Source organism: Rutilus rutilus (genome assembly GCF_951802725.1).
Source record: "Rutilus rutilus genome assembly, chromosome: 23".
In the NCBI taxonomy this organism is placed as follows: Eukaryota; Metazoa; Chordata; class Actinopteri; order Cypriniformes; family Leuciscidae; genus Rutilus; species Rutilus rutilus.
Genome location: NC_140233.1, coordinates 7,989,450 through 8,010,648, shown reverse-complemented (window position 1 = coordinate 8,010,648; position 21,199 = coordinate 7,989,450). Strand labels below are relative to the sequence as shown.

General features: G+C 42.3%; 1 protein-coding gene across 1 annotated transcript in view; it reads right to left on the bottom strand.

Moving 5' to 3' along the window:
- Nucleotides 1-6,232: 6,232 nt before the first annotated feature.
- Nucleotides 6,233-21,199, bottom strand: part of LOC311283567 (GTPase IMAP family member 8-like) — a 73,992-nt gene continuing 59,025 nt past the window's right edge. The window contains exons 5-6 of the mRNA XM_084398062.1: nucleotides 7,095-7,748; nucleotides 6,233-6,668 (exon numbers count right to left, since the gene is read on the bottom strand). Of these exons, the coding sequence (XP_084254188.1) occupies nucleotides 6,418-6,668; nucleotides 7,095-7,748 (905 nt within the window). The 3' untranslated portion in view covers nucleotides 6,233-6,417. The remainder of the gene's footprint in view (nucleotides 6,669-7,094; nucleotides 7,749-21,199) is intronic.

Here is a 21,199-nt window from a genome sequence, read left to right as displayed (position 1 = left end):
AAAGTATTCTCGTCGCTTTATAAACTTTATAAAAGACAGACATCTTATTCTAAACATAATTCTCTGATCATTCGGACTTGTTGTTTCCGGCCGGTTTCGCCGCATGACATACGTCACGACCACACGTTAGCGATTGGCTATGGCAGATCCTGAGTGACTCTGGGCAGATCCAATAGTTTTGAACTTTAACAGAGAACCCGCCTACAAGGAAGTAAACGTTTCTCAATGGAGAGAGGCCAGACTCTCTGTACAAATGAAATGTACGAGAGTCTGGTAGAACCAGGCTAGTATAGGCCTACTGCAAGTGCAAAATTTTTATATAAATAGTAAACTATAAGTATAATGTTAAGTTCACTTAAAGAAAACTTGTAGTATAAAACTACTAAACTAGTAGTTTACTGAGAGTACACTAAAAGAGCAAAAATAATATATAAATGGTAAACTATAAGTATGATGTTAAGTTCACTTAAAGAAAACTTGTAGTATAAAACTACTAAACTAGTAGTTTACTGAGAGTATACTTCAAAGTTGCTACAAGTATTAAAATAGTAAACTACTAGTATACCCATAAGTTCACTTGCAGTACAAATGAGAAACATAATTATGAACTAGTTGTGCACTTAAAGTTTACTACTGTTACACTTATATAGTACACTTAAACATATACTTTTATATACTTAAAGTGGGCCAATTTAGTCCCAAGCGGTATTAAAATAGTACACTTACAAGTTTACTACTAGTACATATTGACATTACTTACTACATAAAGTATACTTAAAAATATACTTGAACATTACTCAAGTATACTTCATAAAATTAACTTGAAGTATGCTTTTTTTCGTAGGGGATAACAAACCCCAACATAGTGACAGTAACCAGACATGAGTCAGGTTTCATGAATAAGGGGCTGGAGCATAAGAGCCAGGCTCGCTCCAAACATGAGTCCCAGGACAATTGTGCTTATGGACAGTAATAGGTAGACTGATAAGACCAGACATCATCAGGTCTAATTATCATACTGAGAGGACTCGAGTCTGCAGGCAAGGAACCTCGATATTATAAAATCTCGCAAATGTGGACGGCAAGGACCAGCCGGCCGCCGCACATTTGTCTGGAATTGGCACACCACTAGACCAAGCCCACGAAGAGGCCATGCCTCTCGTAGAATGGGCTCTAGTGCCTATGGAGCAAACCTGACCCACGGCCTTATATGCTAGAGAGATGGCATCCACTATCCATCTAGATAGCCTCTGTTTCGTGACCAGAGCCCCTTTGGTGCGACCACCGAAGCAAACAAAGAGCTGTTCTGACTGCCTAAACGGCGCGGAACGCTCCAAGTAGTCCTTTAGAGCCCTGACAGGACAGAGCAAACCCATACACAAAAGAAATATATTTGAAATATATTTTCAGAGTATATTTTGGAATATATGCAAATATTTGAAATTGGCCCAATAAATATATTTCACACTTAACATCATATATTTTTGTTATATTTCAGAATATATTTCAATGTATTTGGAATATATGCCACATATATTTTTGACACTTTTGGGGACCCATACAGAAAAAAATACATTGAAATATATTCTGAAATATAACAAAAATATATGATGTTAAGTGTGAAATATATTTATTGGGCCAATTTCAAATATTTGCATATATTCCAAAATATACTCTGCAAATACATTTCAAATATATTTCTTTTGTGTATGGGAATTAGCCTCCCCATCGTCCTCCGAGGGTGGAAGTGCTGATAATGTAATAACCTGAGCTCTGAACGGAGTTGAGAGCTCCTGCAAATCTCCCATTCACTTTACTGATGCCAGAGCCAGCAGCAGAGCAGTTTTCAGCGAAAGTGGTTTGAGATCAGCCGACTGTAGCGGTTCGAACGGGGGACCCTTCAGGCTCCCAAAGACCGTGGAGAGGTCCCATGACGATATAGTAGGAGGCCTGGGTGGGTTCATCCTCCTGGCTCCTTTAAGGAAATGAACAATAATTTTTGAGAAATGAAAATAATAAAGTCGTTTCTCCCCAGTGACTGGCCAGCCACAGGAGCATGGTAAGCTGCTATGGCTGCCACATACACTTTGAGCGTGGATGGGGAGCGACCCGCATCCAAAAGCTCTTGCAGGAAGGAGAGTACCACTAACACCTCGCATGACTGGGGCTCGAGGCCCCTGGCTGAGCACCAGCCAGTGAATACTGACCACTTCAGAGCATAGAGGCGCCTGGTAGACGGTGTTCTAGCCTCAGTGATGGCATTCAAGACCTTTTCTGGGAGGTCCCAGGATATCCGTTGAGGAGCCACACATGTAGGGCCCATAAGTCAGGGCGAGGGTGCCAAATCATCCCGTTTGCATGTGTGAGGAGATCAGTCCTCATTGGCACTGGCCAGGGAACAATGTCCACCATCTTCGCCAGCTCTGGAAACCACGCTTGGGTTTTCCAGAGGGGGGCTACTAGAAGGACTGGGCAACCGCTCTCCTCGATCCGTCTGATGACCTGAGGGATCATAGAGACTGGCGGGAACGCATATAGAGGGTGTCTGGGCCAGGGATGGGCCAGCGCGTCCCTACTTTTTTTTTAAAAGAACGTTGCACAATGAGTGTTGTTTTCCGAGGCGAAGAGGTCAACCTCTGCCTTGCTAAAATACACTCCATAACAGATGAACCGTCTGCAGGTTGAGAGACCACTCGCCTGGGGGAGTGTTGTTTCTCGATAGCATGTCTGCACCCAAATTTTGGACTCCTGGGACATGAGCAGCTCTCAGAGAGCGCAATTTTCTGGCCATGACATACAGGTTGCCTGATCTGAGGCCGCCCTTGCGATTTATATAGGACACCACTGACATGTTGTCTGTGCGGACTAAGACGTGGTGTCCCCTGAGGTCTGGCAGAAAAGTGTTCAGGGCCAACCAAACTGCCCTCATTTCCAGGCAGTTGATATGAAAACTTTTCTCCTGGCTCGACCAGACGCCGGAGACAGCGTTGCCCTTGCACAGCGCTCCCCAACCTTGGTGTGAAAATTACCTTCCTCCTGGCGGCCACACGGTACGCCCGACTGGTACCAGTTTTGGGCCTTCCAGGGAACCAGAGCTCTGATGCAGTGCTGGTTCACCGTAATGTGCAGGCGTCCTGACAGCCAAGCATGGGCTGGCACACGGCACTTTAGCCAGTGCTGAAGGGGGAGCATATGCAGTAATCCTAGCTGCAGTACTGACGATGCAGCGGCCATCAGACCGAGAAGCCTCTGAAACTTCCTGAGGGGCGTACGCGCACCTACCCTGAAGGAGGCTATCAGCTGTTGAATAGAGAAAGCGCGCTCTGGTGTGAGCCGCACTCTCATCATTGTAGAGTCGATAACTGTGCCCAGAAAGATTACGTTCTGGCTGGGTAACAGTTTGCTCTTGGAAAAATTGACCCTGAGCCCCAGGCATTCCAAATGGCTGAGGAGCATGGATCTGTGTGTCAATAATTGAGTGAGACATAATGAGCCAATCGTTGAGATAGTTCAGCACGTGCAGTCCCTGTTGCCTCAGATTTTGCACTTCGGTGCGAAGCACGTGAGCCACGTCGCTTCACACCGAGGTCTCCACAACCACCTGAAACCGTGGGGGTCTGCGAGCGAATTGGAGTGAGTAACCTCGCTTTATAATGTTCAAAACCTATTTCGACACTCGAAATGTCTATTTCGACACTATTTCGATGCCTTGCCAGGCCTGGGCCCTTGTGGTTTGAATACACATTGGGGCTGGGCCGCCTATCATAGGGGGACCTAATACCCTTGAGTTGTGTTTTGTGCACATTTTCACGTCTGGGCTGTGACAGGCCCGACACAGAGATAGAGTGACAACTGAGGGAGGGCCGCCTAGTGAAGGGGGACCGATTACCTGTGTGTTGTGTGTGTGAAACATACTCTTTTTGTGCTTTATTTGGGTCGCTGTGAAAACAAAGCGTTTGTTTCTATAGGCGCGTGCAGTGCAACAGGCCCATTGACTACAATGTAAAAATCTCCAGCTGCCTGAACTGAACAGGGAGCTGCGAGATTTAAATGAGTTATTTTCGAGGGCGGTCCGGCTAGAGCGAGACTCGGACCCTCTCTCTTTCCTCCTGTGGCTGGGAGGGCTTCGGTGACTCAGGGTCCAACACAACTCGAGGTTACGGGCCTTGGCACCGGGCCAGCGGGTAGCGCTTAGCTGATCTTGAGCGATGACGGGTATCAGCCGCAGATCGGGGCTGAGAGACCCGAGGCGCTGGTTTTGCTTGCTGAGGAGGCGGCATGCTCTTGTGGCAGCTTGAGGCAGAGCTGGAGCGCTTAGGCAGGAAGTGCTTCATTGCTTGTGAAGATTTCTGTGCCTCGGTGAATCTCTCTGCCTCCCTTCACAGCCAGGCCAAAGAGACCGGTACTGGAGATAGGCGAATCGAGGAAAGCCGTTTTATCCGCCTCCTTGATGTCCGTGAGGTTCAGCCACAGATGGCGCTTGAGCATGATGAGGTTAGCCATACACTTGGGCGGTAGCCTTTGTAGCACGCAGCACTAGGTCTGTGGCGCTGCGCAGGTCTCTAGCTCTCCATTGCCTGGAGAAGCTTGGCCTGAAACACCTGCAACACCGCCATGGTGTGCAGAGCCGATGCAGCCTGACAGGAAGCAGAGAAGGCGCGTCCAGCGAGGGCTGAAGTGTTTGGGCAGGGCTTTGAAGGGTGAACCGCTCTGAATCTCCAGCCGACAGCAGTGGGCGGGCATAGATGGGCGGCGACTGCTTCTTCGAGCGGAGGCAGCTTCTCATAACCTTTTTCCGCTGCGCCGTCAACAGAGGAGAGCGTGGCGGAAGTAGAAGCGCTTGTGCGTGCTGAGTACGGCGCGCACCATGATTTCGTGAGTTCTTCGTGGACCTCAGGGAAAAAAGGCGCTGGCTTGTGACGGGGTGCCTGCCGGCGCCCTGGCAGAAACCATCCATCCAGCTGACTTCTAGGTGGCTCCTCAGGCGAGGCCCATTCGAGACCGAGTTCTGAAACGGCCGCAGTGAGGATACGCAGCATCTCAGCGTCCGAATTAGTTCCGGTAGCAGCAGTGCTAGCACCAGACTGTGAGAGGGCTGGGTCAACCAAGCCAGACCACTCTTCCTCAGATGCTGCAACGGAGAGGCTGTCGTCACGTTCTTCATCCGATCCGCCGAAGAAGTAGAGACCTGCCGCATGAAGAGAGGGGCGTTGGTCTGCCTGAGTGAACAGGACCGGCGAAGGAGACTGAGATGGAGAAAGTGAGGCATGCCGGGACGTGGCCAGCGTGGGCTCGCTTAATTCCATGTGCTCGGGCTGCCGTTGGAAGAGCTGGGCTCTTCTTCCGCGGCTGAAGTAGTGCCGGAAAGGGAAGTGCAGAAGGAGCGGTGACGCCGTCTCGAAAGAGAGCTAGAGAGTCCGCAGCGTTGAGATGGGCAGGCTCTCGCAGTGAGAGCAGCCCGCGGCAGAGAGTGCAGCTTCAGCGTGGGCGGGTCCCAGGCACGTGGCGCACTCCGAGTGCCCACCTTCCTCGTGTAGGCATGCTCCCGTATGAGGTGCACGAGGGACGAGGCATTTGAAACAACGCCCGCTAAATGTTTTGTAGTGTTGTAGCGGCGAACACAACTGTAGCAATAAAAGGATATAACGTTTTTCTCGCCGGATGGCCTCATTTGAGCAGTGACTGAAGAGGAGCGGCATCGAGGTGAGTTGAAGGGGCTGTCCGCTGTATGCAATGCTTGCTCTAGCTGTTCTGGCCTGTTTCGACGGCGAAGCTTCAGAGGAGGTCAGAGACGTGAAGAGTTGTTGAAGGAGAGAAAATCTGCTATATTGGCCAGAATGGGCTTCCTTTTAGGCCCATTTAGGCCCATTAAGGCGCGCTCTGACGTGTTGGGCGCCAAGTCATTTGATTGGGTCGCGCGTCAGAGGTGCTTGGCCATAGGTTGTGCAGTTGCCGCAGCACAGCCATTGGGCGAGCTAGACGCTCTGCTGTGTTCGCTGTGCAGCTGCACTGTGTTTTAAATTATTGGCTTCAATATTTCTCAAGGAAAGGAGTTTTCCCCACTGCGTATTAGCTACACAATATGAATTGACCGTTCTCGAAAGGGAACAGGTCTTAACCTTTAAAAATGATGATCATCAAACTCAGGAGGTCAAGCTAAATACTGTTTTTTTCCCTGTTTATTTCATATCAATAAATGCAAACCTTTTACCAAACGTTTTTACAAGTAAATTTGAAAACAGCAACAACAAGAACACGATAAGGGAAAACTGCTGCAAATTTATCTGTCACAATATTCACAAAACATTCAGAAAAAAGTAAAGGGTCCAAATGGTGAAAACATGTGGTAACAAATTTAGGATAATGTAGGCTAAATATAAATATTTTCTCAACAAAACAGATCTCTTGCTGTAATGATTAAATAAATAAAAAGGTCACAGGAGACAAAAGTGAAAGAAAAAAAAAACAAATAAATAAAAGACACTCACTTATTGGTGGTAGAAATTCACTGCTGTTATATCGTTTTATGGCCCCTGGCTCGTAACTTGTGTGTGATGAATCTCTGGAACGTGATGAACTGAAAACTGGTTCTGCTCCTGATCCTGATCTGAATAAACCGGAACCAGAACTTCCTACAGACCTTGAATCAGATCCTTCAGCTCCACTCACTATAATAATGAAAGCAGAGAGCAGATCAGTAATGCATTTGATAGACACTAGTTTCCTAATGAAGATAAACAGGGTTGAACCTGGTCAGTATTAGATTAGATTAGATTAGATTCAACTTTATTGTCATTACACAAGTACAGGTACAAGGCAACGAAATGCAGTTTAGGTCTAACCAGAAGTGCAATAGCAGCAAGTGCAGGATATACAGTGGTTCATAAGTGCAGAACATGGATATGTACTGTATCAGGTTGGGACATGAGAGAAAATGAGACTGTTTCCATTAGAGGTGTAATTGAATGTTAACATTGGTCCTGAACACTATAAACTACTGAAAACTAATTCTAAAGAGCTGTAGAACATTGAGGAGGAAAAACATCTGAGTGTGTGTGTAGATAATATTGATAACATTTTATGATTTCACTCACTAGTCTGTAATCTCATGTCTTCTCTCCATTTGTCCAGTCGTTCTGCTTCCTTTCTACCATCCATTTCAAAATGGCGGCCATTGTTTTCCGCCACTGTCTCCTCAATCTTCTCCAGCAGCTCCTTGATCTGAGTGTCGTCTCTCCTGTTGAGATTGTTGAGAACATGAAACCTGTTCCCACATTTGTCCAGCAGCCGCTGGAGATCCTGTCCTTCACTCTCAATGTGCTGCTCTATAGATGTGTCTAACAGAGAGTCTCCACGAGTGAACAGCACTATAGTGTGACTCCAGACTCTCTCACTGAGAAGATCCAGATGATCCTGCAATGCTTTTCTCTCAGTCTCTTTAAATCTAGTGTCCACACGTATGATCAGTAGTACAGCGTGTGGTCCTGGAGGACACAGAGACACACTGAGCACAATCTCCTGTTTCAGTATCTCAGGACTCTCCTCTGCAGTGTCATTCCACCACCATCCTGGAGCTTCAATGACAGTGATGTGTCTGTCTGCTACTTCTCCATGTCTCCTCACACACTGAGCAGATCTCTTCAAGTCAAACTCCTCTCTGCACAGAATGGTGTTTCCTGATGAACTCTTACCAGCTCTTCTGTTTCCCATCAACACAATCCTCAGCTCTGAGAAATGTTGAGCATCACCTGAAACAAATAGAGAACAAAACACACTGATTCAAAATTATATTGTACTGAGAATCTGTAAATATTTGTTCTATATACATTTAATAAAATCGTAATACAGTAAGTGATAATGTACAGTCATTATCATAAAATACACCTGTCAGAGTGATCTGGACACTAATGCTATGCTGAACCTATAGGTCTGTATTATTTATAAATGATGTACATGAAATAAGTGTAGATTTTTGTCTACACTTTCCAACAACATTCTTGTCCAACAAACACTGACAGGTTTAACACACTGATCCAACAAAACCCAAGAAACCCAACCCTGTCTTACATTAGACTCATTACAGTAGTCGCCATTCTGAAATGTACCGTTATCACTGCTACACTTCATTAGCATTATGATCTGATCTACACGCCAAATTTGGTTGCAGCGCCACCAACAGGTCAAGAGATTTGAAGAAATGCTATTTTTCCTCAAAATCTTTTGACTAATTTGTCAGAAAAAAACATGATCATGATCTTTAACAAATTTGCTGAGATCGGACAAATTACCTGTTCACCCTTTTGAAATTTGTCATGCAACCTCAGATCACAAGAGGAAATGAACTCAATATTCCGAGCTCAATATAACAGATCTATGTTAATTATATGGGCCCTATCTTGCACCCAGCGCAATTGACTTTGTACACCGACGCATGTATCATTCCTATTTTGCACCCGCGCAAAGCGGACTTTTCCCTCCACAGACGCACGTCGGTTAACTAAGAAATACACTTGCGCTCCCCGGGGCGGTTCAGCGCAAAGAGGAGGCGTGTTCCGGCGCAAACGTTCCCTCATGCTATTTTACAGGTTTAGAAAACAATTGCGCCACTGACCGAAAAAAAACTGTTTAAAGTCAGTGGCGCATTGCGCATGTTATTCATATGCTATTTTAAGGGCGCATGCTTGGCCTTAATCAATGTAGCGTGTGCACAACGCGCATACACTTTGATTCTCTCATCTACACACAGACACAGCAGTTATCATTTTTGCAAATCATACATTATTACGATAGATAGATAGATAGATAGATAGATAGATAGATAGATAGATAAATAGATAGACAGTTTATTATAAAAGCATACATCTAGCTTACACATTTACCCAAATTATCATACGCCTGTTTAACCGAAGTTAATTTGGGTGTGTTTCTCCATCCCCAACGTCCCTGACGAGAACGTCGGTCTCCTCGGCTGTGAACCGCTCCTGGTGTGCGCCTGGCAAATCCGTCGTTATAATAGGAATCCGCTTTAGAACAAGCGCGCCTGCTCTTAAAGGGAATGTGAGATGTCGCTCTGATTGGTTTATTTCACGTTACGCCCAAACCACACCTATGAATAATGTAGCTACTTCAGACCAACCCCTTTTAGATTTGCGCCAGGCGCAAGAGTCATTTATCCCGCTGGGAAAATAGCAACAGCGCCAAGACCCGCCCACAAAGTTACTTGTGCTTTGCGCTTTGACACTTGTGTTTCAGATCGTTAAAATAGGGCCCTATGTGTTTTTGTGTGTTTGAGATGCACATTGTAGTTCATCTGATTTTTCTCAGCTTGTTGTATTTGCTGTGCCTTCGGTGCTCGGCCCTTAATTGCTGATTGCAGAATTTATTGTTAGTGGAGGAAAAAGGGGGGCTGGGCCCTGTCCACACAAACACGCATATTTTTATTTGCGGTTCGTCCACATGCAAACGCAGTATCCGGTCACTGAAACCGAACTTTTTTGAAAACCCCTGCCAGGATGAAGATTTCTCCTGTGTTTACATGAGCGAGTCTGTGCAATGGTGGACGTAGACAAAATTTTGCTGCTAATAACTGTGCTAACAGGGCTTATAACATGTATCAGATACATGCACAGTTCTCCCATTATATCGCGGAACAGAGGCATCAGAATGTAATACTACGCATGTCACTGCTTTTGACAAGAGGCGTCCAAGATGGCACCATGAGCACATGTGTGTTTGTGAGCTCGGCAATCCCAACCTTGGTTTATTTTAGTCTTGAGAGGATCTATTGAGAAATTACCCATTTGAATGTCTTGAATTTTGTTAACCTCAACAATGGGAGGATCTGAAAAGAGAAAAGGTGCAAAAAAGACAGGGAAAACAGTGTCGAATGGGAACGGTAAAGGTCATTTACAAGCAGCAGACGGTCCTGATAATACTTCTGCAGCCGGGGTGTTGAAGGATAATCTGCAAGATTATCACAAACAAAATAATGACTCTGAGATTGTGTTGGTGGAAGAGGTATTTCCACCGCTTCCCGAAACTACGTGCAATTTTTCCGGCTGTTAAAATACGAAGATCAGATCAAGTAGATAGAGCAAGGATTTCCACACAACTCTCTGAGCTCTTGCAGTTGGTGAAGAACAGATCAGGGCTGGGTTTCCCGAAACCTTCTTAACGCTACGTCATTCTTAAGTTACACCTTAAGCTGTACCTTATCGTTAATACGTGTTTCCCGAAACGTTCTTAGTTAAGTATACCTTCTGTAAGTCATACGTTCGGAAGGTTGGTCTGGACCATTCTTAGCTTTACCTTATCACTGGTGCAGGTCTATATGAAAATAATTCTGAAGTTTTAATACACACAGACAGTTTTCATTTAGGCTAATTCAAGTGTTTTCATGCAAAGAATAAAATTGTCAATCACACTAATTGTTGTTAGAATTTTAATTATATTATTAGTATATATTATATTGTTAATTTAATAAAAGAGCGCTTTTAAAGGCCAGTGAAAGCATAGGCTCTCTGTCAGTTAAGTTCTATTCGGACGCTAATATTGTTTCTCATGCCATGGGCTCGTCCGTTATTTTAAACATTTACAGGGGTGTTATGGCAATTTTTAAGTTTTCATTGATTTACAGTATTGATTTTCATTTACTTTCAGTAAAACATTGAAATGACTCTTTGTTGGACTGTACATGGTCTGCCAACATATGACTAATGTGTGTGTGGTTTTTTTTGTTTAAACACTGGGAAACAGGTGAGACGTCAGGAGGAGGCAGATTGAAAAGGTGCCTATGTCCCCTAGGGTCAGAGGCCGTCCAATTTAGAACTTGTGAGTTTGTAAGAATAAACTCAGCAGGATTAGATCACTAGCAGAGAAACCTTCCCTTGTTTAGATAAGGGCCTGTAAGCAGAAGACCTTGAAAGCAGTATAAAGACTCCTCTGCCCTCCCTTCCTGGTCGCACTTGTTTCACAGACTGTACTTTTGACTTCTGTGTGGCAACTGGGCCTTCTTGCAAGAATAAACTACTTTTTAATGATCATTTGAATTTCAGAGTGTCTCTTACGCAGTGATTGATTGTTTAATGAATATTTTTGCCACAACAATTGGTGTCAGAACAGTGGGATTCCTTGGATGTGCCCTTCGGACCCGAGAGCGGACGGTGAATTGGCCTCCTGGACTCAGAGTCACAGCCCTACCCCGAACAGTTTTGAGGGATGAGGGGCCGTTCCGCCGGGGTCCGGAGGAAGCAACCACTGGAATTAAGAAAACGAACCGTGGCAACAAAACATCTCTGGTAAGAGACAGCTAAATTATTTTCTTTTTGGGGGTTCAAAAATGATGAGTGAACGTGAACCATGTTGGCTGAGTTTGCTTTTGGTACGAGCGAGAGGTGATTCGGATAATCACAATTGAGGGAGAAATTGATCTGACGGTTTCAGACCGGTTTCTACCAGACTTAGCTCGTTCGTGGACAGGGGTCCACTGGTGATTCAGGGGAATCATAACTGTTGATTAATTAGTTTTGCTCAAAATCTCTGTAAAACCTGTGGGAAATCTTGTAAAGGTGGGCAAAAGAGCCACATCAAATTGATTCACTTGTTTGCTCTTGATACGAGCAGAGAAAGGTTTTTGAGGAGGGAACTGGTCGGTCGGACCCAGACCGGTTTCTAGCGAACCTAGCTCGTGGGTGGGCAAGTGAATCAAAATTAATCAAGAGCTAGGGAGCGCTCATGGGAAGAGTTTGAGTAAAACATAATTACAAAAGCACGGCATATTTGCTGAAACTGTCACGGTTGATTTATGCACTGTTTCCTCTGTGTCTCGTGTCACTGTTTGTTTACATGTCTGTGAGTGTGCGCGAGTGGGCGTTGTCCCGCTCGCGTGATTGTTCAGTGCTCCAGCTGTCATCAATCACTCTCATTCCCTGTTCAGGTGCAATCCATTCCCGCTCTCCATAAATACTCATTCACCTCTCCTTTCCAGTGTCCATCCGTTGTTTGCAGTCCTGTGTGTTAGTGTTGTGCCGTCTCTTCCGGATCTGAACTTCCTGTGGATCGCGTCTTTTCTGTTTCACCGCACACGAGCACCGAGCACTGAGGATTCCACGGATTCACCGCACCCGAGCACCTCTGCACTTGACCATCGAAGTCCCTGCGAGAGTGAGCCTGATTGTCCTCCCCTGAGAGCGTCTGTTTGCCTGTTTCCTGAGAGCGTCGGTTGCCGGTTTCCTGCGTGCATCGGATCGCCAGTCCCCATGAGATCGTTCAGCATTGACTTTTGAGTGATATTACTTTTGTTCTTGCTGTTCGAAATAAACACTATTTGACCTGCAATTGCTTCCAGTATTCTATCATGACAGAAACCCGACCGGTTTTGGGTGGAATAAAATCGGGTCTGTTGAAGACGTTTGACAGATACTAAGACACGTGTCGAAAGAGTAAAATCCAGAAGGGAAATTCAGCCAAAAATGGGGTCATCTAACAGTAAATGCGACCGGTTTTGTACACCGGTTTACAGTCAAATGAAGGAAAATTATGCGAAAGTTGATTAAGTACCATGATTTTCCCAGGGAGGGAATGTTAAGTGTCACTAGGCTGACAGCGGTGAGAGACTCGATGGAAGAGGGAAGTGAAAAACAAAAGGTTGTTGTGTGAGAGACGTGTGGATTGTAAGCAAACAATCGTGTACTGGTTAGATGAGGTAGAGCGAAAAGAAGGGAAAATGATGCAGAAGGAACTGGCATGTAGGGAAAGTTGAGAAGAAATGTATGCAAAATGTATGGTATAAAATAAAATTTCTGATAGAATTTATGGAACTATTTATGAACGCCTGTTAAGTCAAATTAAGTGATGTAAAATAAGGAATGAAGTTTTTATTAAGCAGAATGGGGAACAATTATATTTTACTGGTAAAATAGTGATGTCTAGAGAATTTTCATAACAAGAGTTGAAGGAGCAAGCAGCTATAATGGCTGTCTGTGCGATTTAGAAATTGAGATATAAGTAATGATATTTTGTTTTTTGTGAAACAGCAGAGATAAGTGGGACTGAGAAAATAATGATAACATTAAGTTGAACCATTTGATAGTGGAATACTGTTTCCAACCAGTGCTAATGAAATTGATGTCATTTAGTACAAATTTTATACTTTATGAGGAGTCCTGAAACAAACAGTGAGACAGAAGAGAGCAAACGCTGTAAGAAGCTGTGCTCTGAAGCTTTGACTTCAAAGAAATGTGAAGTTAAAAAACGAAAATATTTAGTGAAAACCCCTTAGAATATGTTGAATGATTTTCTGTGCAGTTTATGAAAATGAATGTGCTGCCAATGATAATGATGAAGATTATGATTTGGCTATTGCAATTGAATCCGCCACTGGTGTGAAAGAATACAGAGAACTGCTTATCAGTGGCTCTGTTTACATTCCTGATCGGGACACACTGCTTCAAGGGTGTGCAGTAAGTTGGAGACGTTTGAAAGCTCAATGATCAAACTATAGGCAAAGAGAGTGTTTTAATTATGGTCAGCAGGGCCATTTAGTCCGTAATTGTAAATGGACACTCAGAAAAGAAAGTGATAACGTGAAAGTGACGTGTATTAATGTGGGTTTGAAAGTAGAACAGTATTTAAATGACGTTAAAGTTTTCGTCTGAGAAAGAACTAGGAATGTGAACGCAGTGCTAAAGTAAGTGAAAAGAACGTGCAAGTAAATAAGGGAGAAAAGAAAGTTGAAGGAAAGTTAATAGATGGAAGTCGTAAGAAGATTGAAGGTTAAAAGAAGGTTGAAAGATTTAAGTCTTAAGGGAATCCTTTTGAAGGAAAGAGCTAGTGAATTGATGAATACAGGTTGATGTAAATTACAGATGACTCCAACAAATGAGTTGCAAAATATTTTAAAAGTACCAGTAACTAAAAGGATGATAGTGTTTTGAATGAAACGCTTTGAGAAGGTTTTAGAATGTATCAGAATGTATCACAAGCAGAGAGGGCAGCCTCAAAAGTTAGTGTGAATCCTAATTGCAGATTGATAAACTCCTAGAAAACAAAACATTGAAGTAATTGAGAACTTGACAACTAAAATTGAGATGAAATGTGATCAAATAAGTAAAAGCAGTATTACTGGATTAATAGTTGCTAAATGTAAAATGTGTAGAAAGGCATCTGATTAAACAAACAGCTTGTTAGTGTCTTGAACGTGGAGGAATAGTGTTGACCATGAAAGAACTAGGAGCTGATGTTTTGCTTTCAAAAGATAAGCTTGTGATTGGCTTAAACGGCCAGTGCGACAGAGACACGATCTGAGTGGAAATTTGTAATGTCTAAATTCCCTGATGTGGGCAAAAGGACAAATATAAAAATTATGTTTATTTGAAAACGCATGTAAATTCTGGCAAAGATGCCTTACGCTGGGCTAGAGTTATAAGATGGTAGATAAAGTTTGATTTTAGAAGTTTATGAGAGTGCACTGTACCAGTCCTGAATGCCTCAGAGTCTCTCTCATTCAATGTCAGCTAAAGGCTGTTATCTGAGCCTGTGTCATAATATAGTAAGGCACAGTGTTTCAGTTGAAAAATCATAGACATGGAGATGTTAAAAGAAATAATGTTACAGGATTTTATATTTAGAGGGCATATGTTTTGAAAGTAAAACTGAATGACTTTAAAGAAGTCTTAAACAATAGAAGTGACGTTTTTGACTAGTTTAATTCAGGGCCAGTAACTTCTTTGTCTGATCTTAGCCTCCACCATGATACAGGGCCGATGGCTCCGGCTACAGATGTAACAGTACACTGAATAGATGAATGTGATTAAAGTTCACTGAGATTTTGCTGATTTGAAGATGTTTAATGGATTTTAGAGATTAAATACTGCTGTTAGTAACCTGTCTCCCTGTGTTAACACTATTAGGAAAGTCCGGGTGAGGTGACTCTTGAATGTGACTTTCCTGAGCTCCAGAAACAGCTGAGTTCTGTTGAAGAAAACTGATTGCGTGATGATGAAAAAAAGAAAATGAAAATAACCGCGATGACCAGTATGCATGAGGTGTATATCCGATGACGGGTAAGATTCTCCAAAGGCTTTAAAAGGATGGACGCCCAAAGCAGGATTGCATCGCTGCTGGGCGCTTTGCCAAATAGAGAAGGCAGGTGTTTTATATGTGAGAAAGGTATGAGAGTTGAACGCTGAAAGACTGCACTAGCCACCAGCATCAGCAGGTCACTGAGAGGGGAGATGCTGTGCCGACGAGTCATGGCAGTCTGACCCGCAAAGTGTGAGTTCCTCTATACCACTCACCAGAAAACCGCGTTTCCATCACTGCAACGATGCCAGGGGACACACCCTGATGGAGATTAAAGATAAAGAGCTAACGGGAATGGGCTTTCAAGAGCCAGCTGAGACCATGAGGTGATTGTCATTATTTGTTGTGGAGACAAGTCAAGTCAAGTCAAGTCAAGTATATTTGTATAGCGCTTTTCACAATACAGATTGTATCAAAGCAGCTTCACAGTATTAAATTAAAATAATACAACAAGGTTTGTTTCTAGTGGAATTTATTGATAAAATCAAATTAGATATCCCCAGAATATCCCCAACTGAGCAAGCCAAAGGCAACAGTGGCAAGGAACCGAAAAACTCCATCAAGTGACCTAATAGTGTCCTAAAACTCCATCAGGTGACCCAATGGAGAAAAAAAAAAACCTTGGGAGAACCCAGGCTCAGTCGGGGGCCAGTTCTCCTCTGGCGTTTATTAACTAGAGGCCGGATTGTAATTTGAACTGTAAGATTAAAAATATTATATGAATGCCTGGCTGAAGAGATGCGACTTTAATCTAGTTTTAAACTGGGAGAGCGAGTCTGAGCAACGAACAGTATCAGGAAGGCTATTCCAGAGTTTTGGAGCTAAATGTGAAAATGCTCTCCCTCCTTTGGTGGATCTGGATATCCTAGGTATGACCAAAAGCCTTGAATTTAGTGATCTTAAAGAGCGCGATGGATTATAGGGCGATAGAAGATCCGTTAAATAGACTGGAGCTAAGCCGGTTAGGGCTTTATAAGTCAGTAGCAATACCTTGTAATTAATACGGAACTTTATAGGTAACCAATGCAGTGATGATAAAATCGGTGTTATATGATCATATTTTCTTGATCTAGTAAGAACTCTACCGGCGGCATTTTGGACTAACTGTAGCTTGTTAATTGAGGATGCAGGACAACCGGCTAATAAAGCATTACAGTAATCTAGTCTCGAGGTCATGAATGCATGAACTAACTTTTCTGCATCAGAAACTGATAGCATATTACGTAGCTTAGCAATGTTTCTAAGGTGGAAAAAGGCGGTTTTTGTAACATATGAAATATGATTTTTGAAAGACAGGTTGCAATCGAGTATAACACCCAGGTCTTTTACTGTAGAGGATAAAGTAACAGGACATCCTACTATATTAAAGTTGTATTGCGAGAGGTTTTGTGGGCGGTTTTTTGAACCGATAAGTAGTACCTCTGTTTTGTCTGGATTTAATAAAAGAAAATTACGCGTCATCCAATCTTTTATATCTTTAACACACTCTGTCAATTTGGATAATTTAGCGTTTTCATCTGGCCGTGATGAAATATATATTTGAGTGTCATCAGCATAACAATGGAAACTAATTCCATGTTTCCTTATAATATTTCCAAGTGGCATCATATATACTGAGAATAATAGAGGGCCTAACACAGATCCCTGCGGCACTCCATAGTTTACTGGAGTTATGATCGATTTTTCTCCATTTAAATAGACAAAATGGTAGCGGTCAGATAAGTATGATCTGAACCAGCTTAATGCTTGTCCTTGAACACCAGTATAATTTTGTAGTCGATCTAAGAGTATTGTGTGATCTATAGTATCGAACGCAGCACTAAGATCAAGTAAAACTAGTATTGAGATACAGCCTTGGTCAGAAGCTAAAAGTAAATCATTTGTGATTTTAACGAGCGCAGTTTCAGTGCTATGGTGCGGCCTGAAACCAGACTGAAACTTCTCATAGATATCATTTTCTTGCAAGAAAGAACACAATTGAGCGGACACCACTTTTTCTAATATTTTAGACATAAATGGAAGATTTGAAATGGGTCTATAATTTGCTAGGTTATTATGATCTAATTGTGGTTTCTTAATGAGAGGTTTTATAACTGCCAGTTTAAATGTTCTTGGAACATGACCTAAAGATAAAGACGAGTTAATAATATTAAGGAGAGGCTCTTCCACTACAGGTAACACTTCTTTCAGTAGTTTAGTTGGTATCGGATCTAATAAACATGTTGTTGTTTTAGAGGAAGTGATAAGTTTATTTAACTCTATTTGTTCTATAGTTGTAAAGCACTGTAATTGTTCTTGCGGGGTGATAATTAAGGCTGAATTATAAGGCGCAACTGAAGATTGAACGTTTACAATTGTGGTTCTGATGCTTTCTATTTTCTCAGTGAAGAACTTCATAAAATCATTACTACTAAACTGTAACGGGATATTTTGTTCGGGTGATGTCTGTTTATTTGTTAGTCTAGCCACGGTGTTAAATAAAAACCTTGGATTATTTTGGTTATTTTCTATTAGTTTGCGGAGGTGCTCAGCCCTGGCTGCTTTTAGGGCCTTTTTATAACGTGACATACTGTCTTTCCATGCGATTCTAAAGACCTCTAAATTAGTTTGTTTCCATTTACGCTCTAAAATACGGGTTTCTCTCTTTAGAACATGCGTAGTATTGTTGTACCACGGTGCTTTAATTTTCTCTCTGACCTTTTTTAATCTAATAGGTGCAACAACATCCAATGTTCTAGAGAGAATAGTGCTCATAGTGCTAGTTAGTTCTTCTAGTTCATCTGTTTGTTTGGGTTCAGGCAGCAGCTGAGACAGATCAGATAAGCAATTTGAGAAATTATCTATGGTGGATGGAAGGATTGTTCTGCCTGGTTGATAACGCGGCGCCGCATGACATATTACAGCAGTACGTAATATGCAAGTTACCATGTAATGGTCAGTGACTTCATCACTTTGCGGTATAATATCTATATAGGTTGGATCGGTTCCATGTGATATAATTAAATCGAGTGTATGATTAAGACGATGAGTTGGTCCGGTGACGTTTTGCTTGACCCCAAATTAATTTAATAAATCTGTAAACGCAGCCCCTAACGCATCATTTAACAAAACTTAATTTATGTCAGGAACACGATGCTGGTTGCCTTATGGGCAAAGGAAAAATTATAGAAGTGTTGATATTGAAATAATATGCCTGTAAGATAGTTTTAACTCCTGAAGGTCGTTAGACATGGTGGTGGCTAAAGATGAAGACAGCTTTTGTGGATTCAAGAAAAGTCTGGATAAAGGTTAATGGTCAAAGGTTATTATAATGAATTTATTATTATGTTTTATCTAAATTACAGTCTTAGGAGGCTGTTGAAAAGATTATTTGGGAATAGTGAGAGAGACTGCTTGAAGGGTACTCTGTCTGTCTTTCTGTAGCAAAATAATGATAATGAACCAAAACAACCCAGCTGACTTTTCTAAGAGAAAATGAATAATGAACAGACGTGCTTTGAAACTGGTTAAGAGACCATGTAAAATTAGATAAAAGCTACAGGAAAATGAGAAGTTTAAAATCTTATTATAAACGTTAATCTTTTTAGAAAAAGATGTGAATATGAAAATATGAGTGATTTATAGTCAGGTATGTGTGTGTGTGTTTGAGGGTGAATGGACTAGGTCTTGGTAAGTGTTAGGTTATGGGAGCTATTCTGTCTGAATAGTGTCTATGTATGTGTCATTAACCTCTGGAACGAGAGTTTTATCATTACAGATGGGTTAAGGCAAATGACAAATTTGAAAGAAATTTGGTCATCAAGCTCTGTAGATTATTGTGAACAAAGGGAGGAGAATGTTGTTTGACTGATACTGACCAAGTCTGTACACCATGACCTGACCTGATAGAAACAATTGATGACTTTGACATTGGAAAATGTTTGTAGATGACTGACTTAAGAGACCAAAAAACAGGCCTGAAAAGCAGTGAGACTCAGGGCCAGTGCCCTTCAAATTATTAGATAAGAAGATGAGATTGTGGCTTACGTAATGTTTTGTTTCAGAGGCAGAGAAAGATGTCTGGGGGAAATTTGGTTGAAGGACAACATTTGGGTTAGTTGAAAACTTTGTTTACCCAAACACTATTGTTAAATTGATGCACGAGTTGTGCATCATGCATCAAAAGGGGGATGGTAACAATTGCCATACCAAGGGGTTCAAATTTGCTGAATGCAATCGAACAGGTTGGACGATAAATGTTGGGAGGACACTTGGTTTAACTGGGTAAAAGCCCTGCAAGAAGTCGTTCTTCTCCCTAACAAAATTTGCTGTCTGTGTGCTTATAACAAGGACCGTTTCAACAGGAAACGCCATGGCAGATGCGGCAGCGAAGGCCGTGGCAGCACAGCAGACAAAAGAAACTACGTACTTTACTATCTGACAATAACCTCGACATTTGTTTTTCTTTACAGAGCATGCAGACTTTTGATACAGGGCAGAATGAAAGGCCACACCTTGCGCAGCGCATAACTTAAAATTTTCCCTTTGCAGAATGTCGGGATGGATTGTGTCGAACAGAACTGATTCTGTTCCAAATGTATAAATATTGTTTTGTTGACATGAGCAAAGTTGATTCCACAGGTCACATCAAAAGGGACGACCGGCTAGACAAGCGGTCACTAACAAAATAGCTAGGGTCTGCATTCACAGGTGACAGCAGACAGCAAATGGTTGATTCCAGTGGAGGTGCAGTCGGGATCTGAGGGAAAATCCTGTAAGGATCGGGGAAAATGTTCGGAGAGGGTGACACCTGGGTCCACGCCTCTCACCTTAGACTACACCAACCAACCTCAGCAACCCCACGCGCCGATGCGGAGGGCAGTGAGGAATCAAGGACGTGCTCGCAAAGAGTCACCCTGGTGAAGACGGAATGTTCATGGGGCGAACGAGATGATCAACACACCTGGAGGAGGGTGTGGACCAACTAATGGTTTAAGTTTAGCAGAATAATTTGTTTTGTGACGATTTTGATGATTTTATTTGATTGAATCAAACTAGGGCTTAGTATTGATATAGATCTAATGATTTGTTTGGTGCAAATGTTTTCAGGAAAAGTAGAAAATCTATTCAATGATGTGGTAAATTGGGGGGTGTTTTTCAATTTCTTATTTTCTTACTTTCTAAATTTTTTCTTTCTGAGGACGATGATAATGTGTAAAGAGGGTTAAAAACAGCAGCCATCCGTGTCACGAGGTGGCGTACAAGGACAGAGTTTGAAATGAGGGATTTTTATTTTACTTTTATCTTTTCCTAATGATGTTTTTCTTTCTAAATATAATCTATTCTATTTCTTGTTTATATTGAGGTGACTGAGGGTCCGACCTTGTGTTGGGGGTGCGATAACAGTGCTTATCCACCTAGCCCGGCTTTATATAAACCTTTACTTGCTTGCTATAAAATTAAGGGCCTATCCTTACAGAACAGCCTAAGCTTATTTCATTTTTAATCCTTTCTTTTCCTACAAGTTTAAAGAAGAGTGATCAGTCATATGAAAATCAGAGAGTTGCAGTATTAGTATTATTATTTTTATTATTGATTGATCAGTTATCAATAAATGATAAAAAGGGGGAAATGTTATGGCAATTTTTAAGTTTTCATTGATTTACAGTATTGATTTTCATTTACTTTCAGTAAAACATTGAAATGACTCTTTGTTGGACTGTACATGGTCTGCCAACATATGACTAATGTGTGTGTGGTTTTTTTTGTTTAAACACTGGGAAACAGGTGAGACGTCAGGAGGAGGCAGATTGAAAAGGTGCCTATGTCCCCTAGGGTCAGAGGCCGTCCAATTTAGAACTTGTGAGTTTGTAAGAATAAACTCAGCAGGATTAGATCACTAGCAGAGAAACCTTCCCTTGTTTAGATAAGGGCCTGTAAGCAGAAGACCTTGAAAGCAGTATAAAGACTCCTCTGCCCTCCCTTCCTGGTCGCACTTGTTTCACAGACTGTACTTTTGACTTCTGTGTGGCAACTGGGCCTTCTTGCAAGAATAAACTACTTTTTAATGATCATTTGAATTTCAGAGTGTCTCTTACGCAGTGATTGATTGTTTAATGAATATTTTTGCCACAACAGG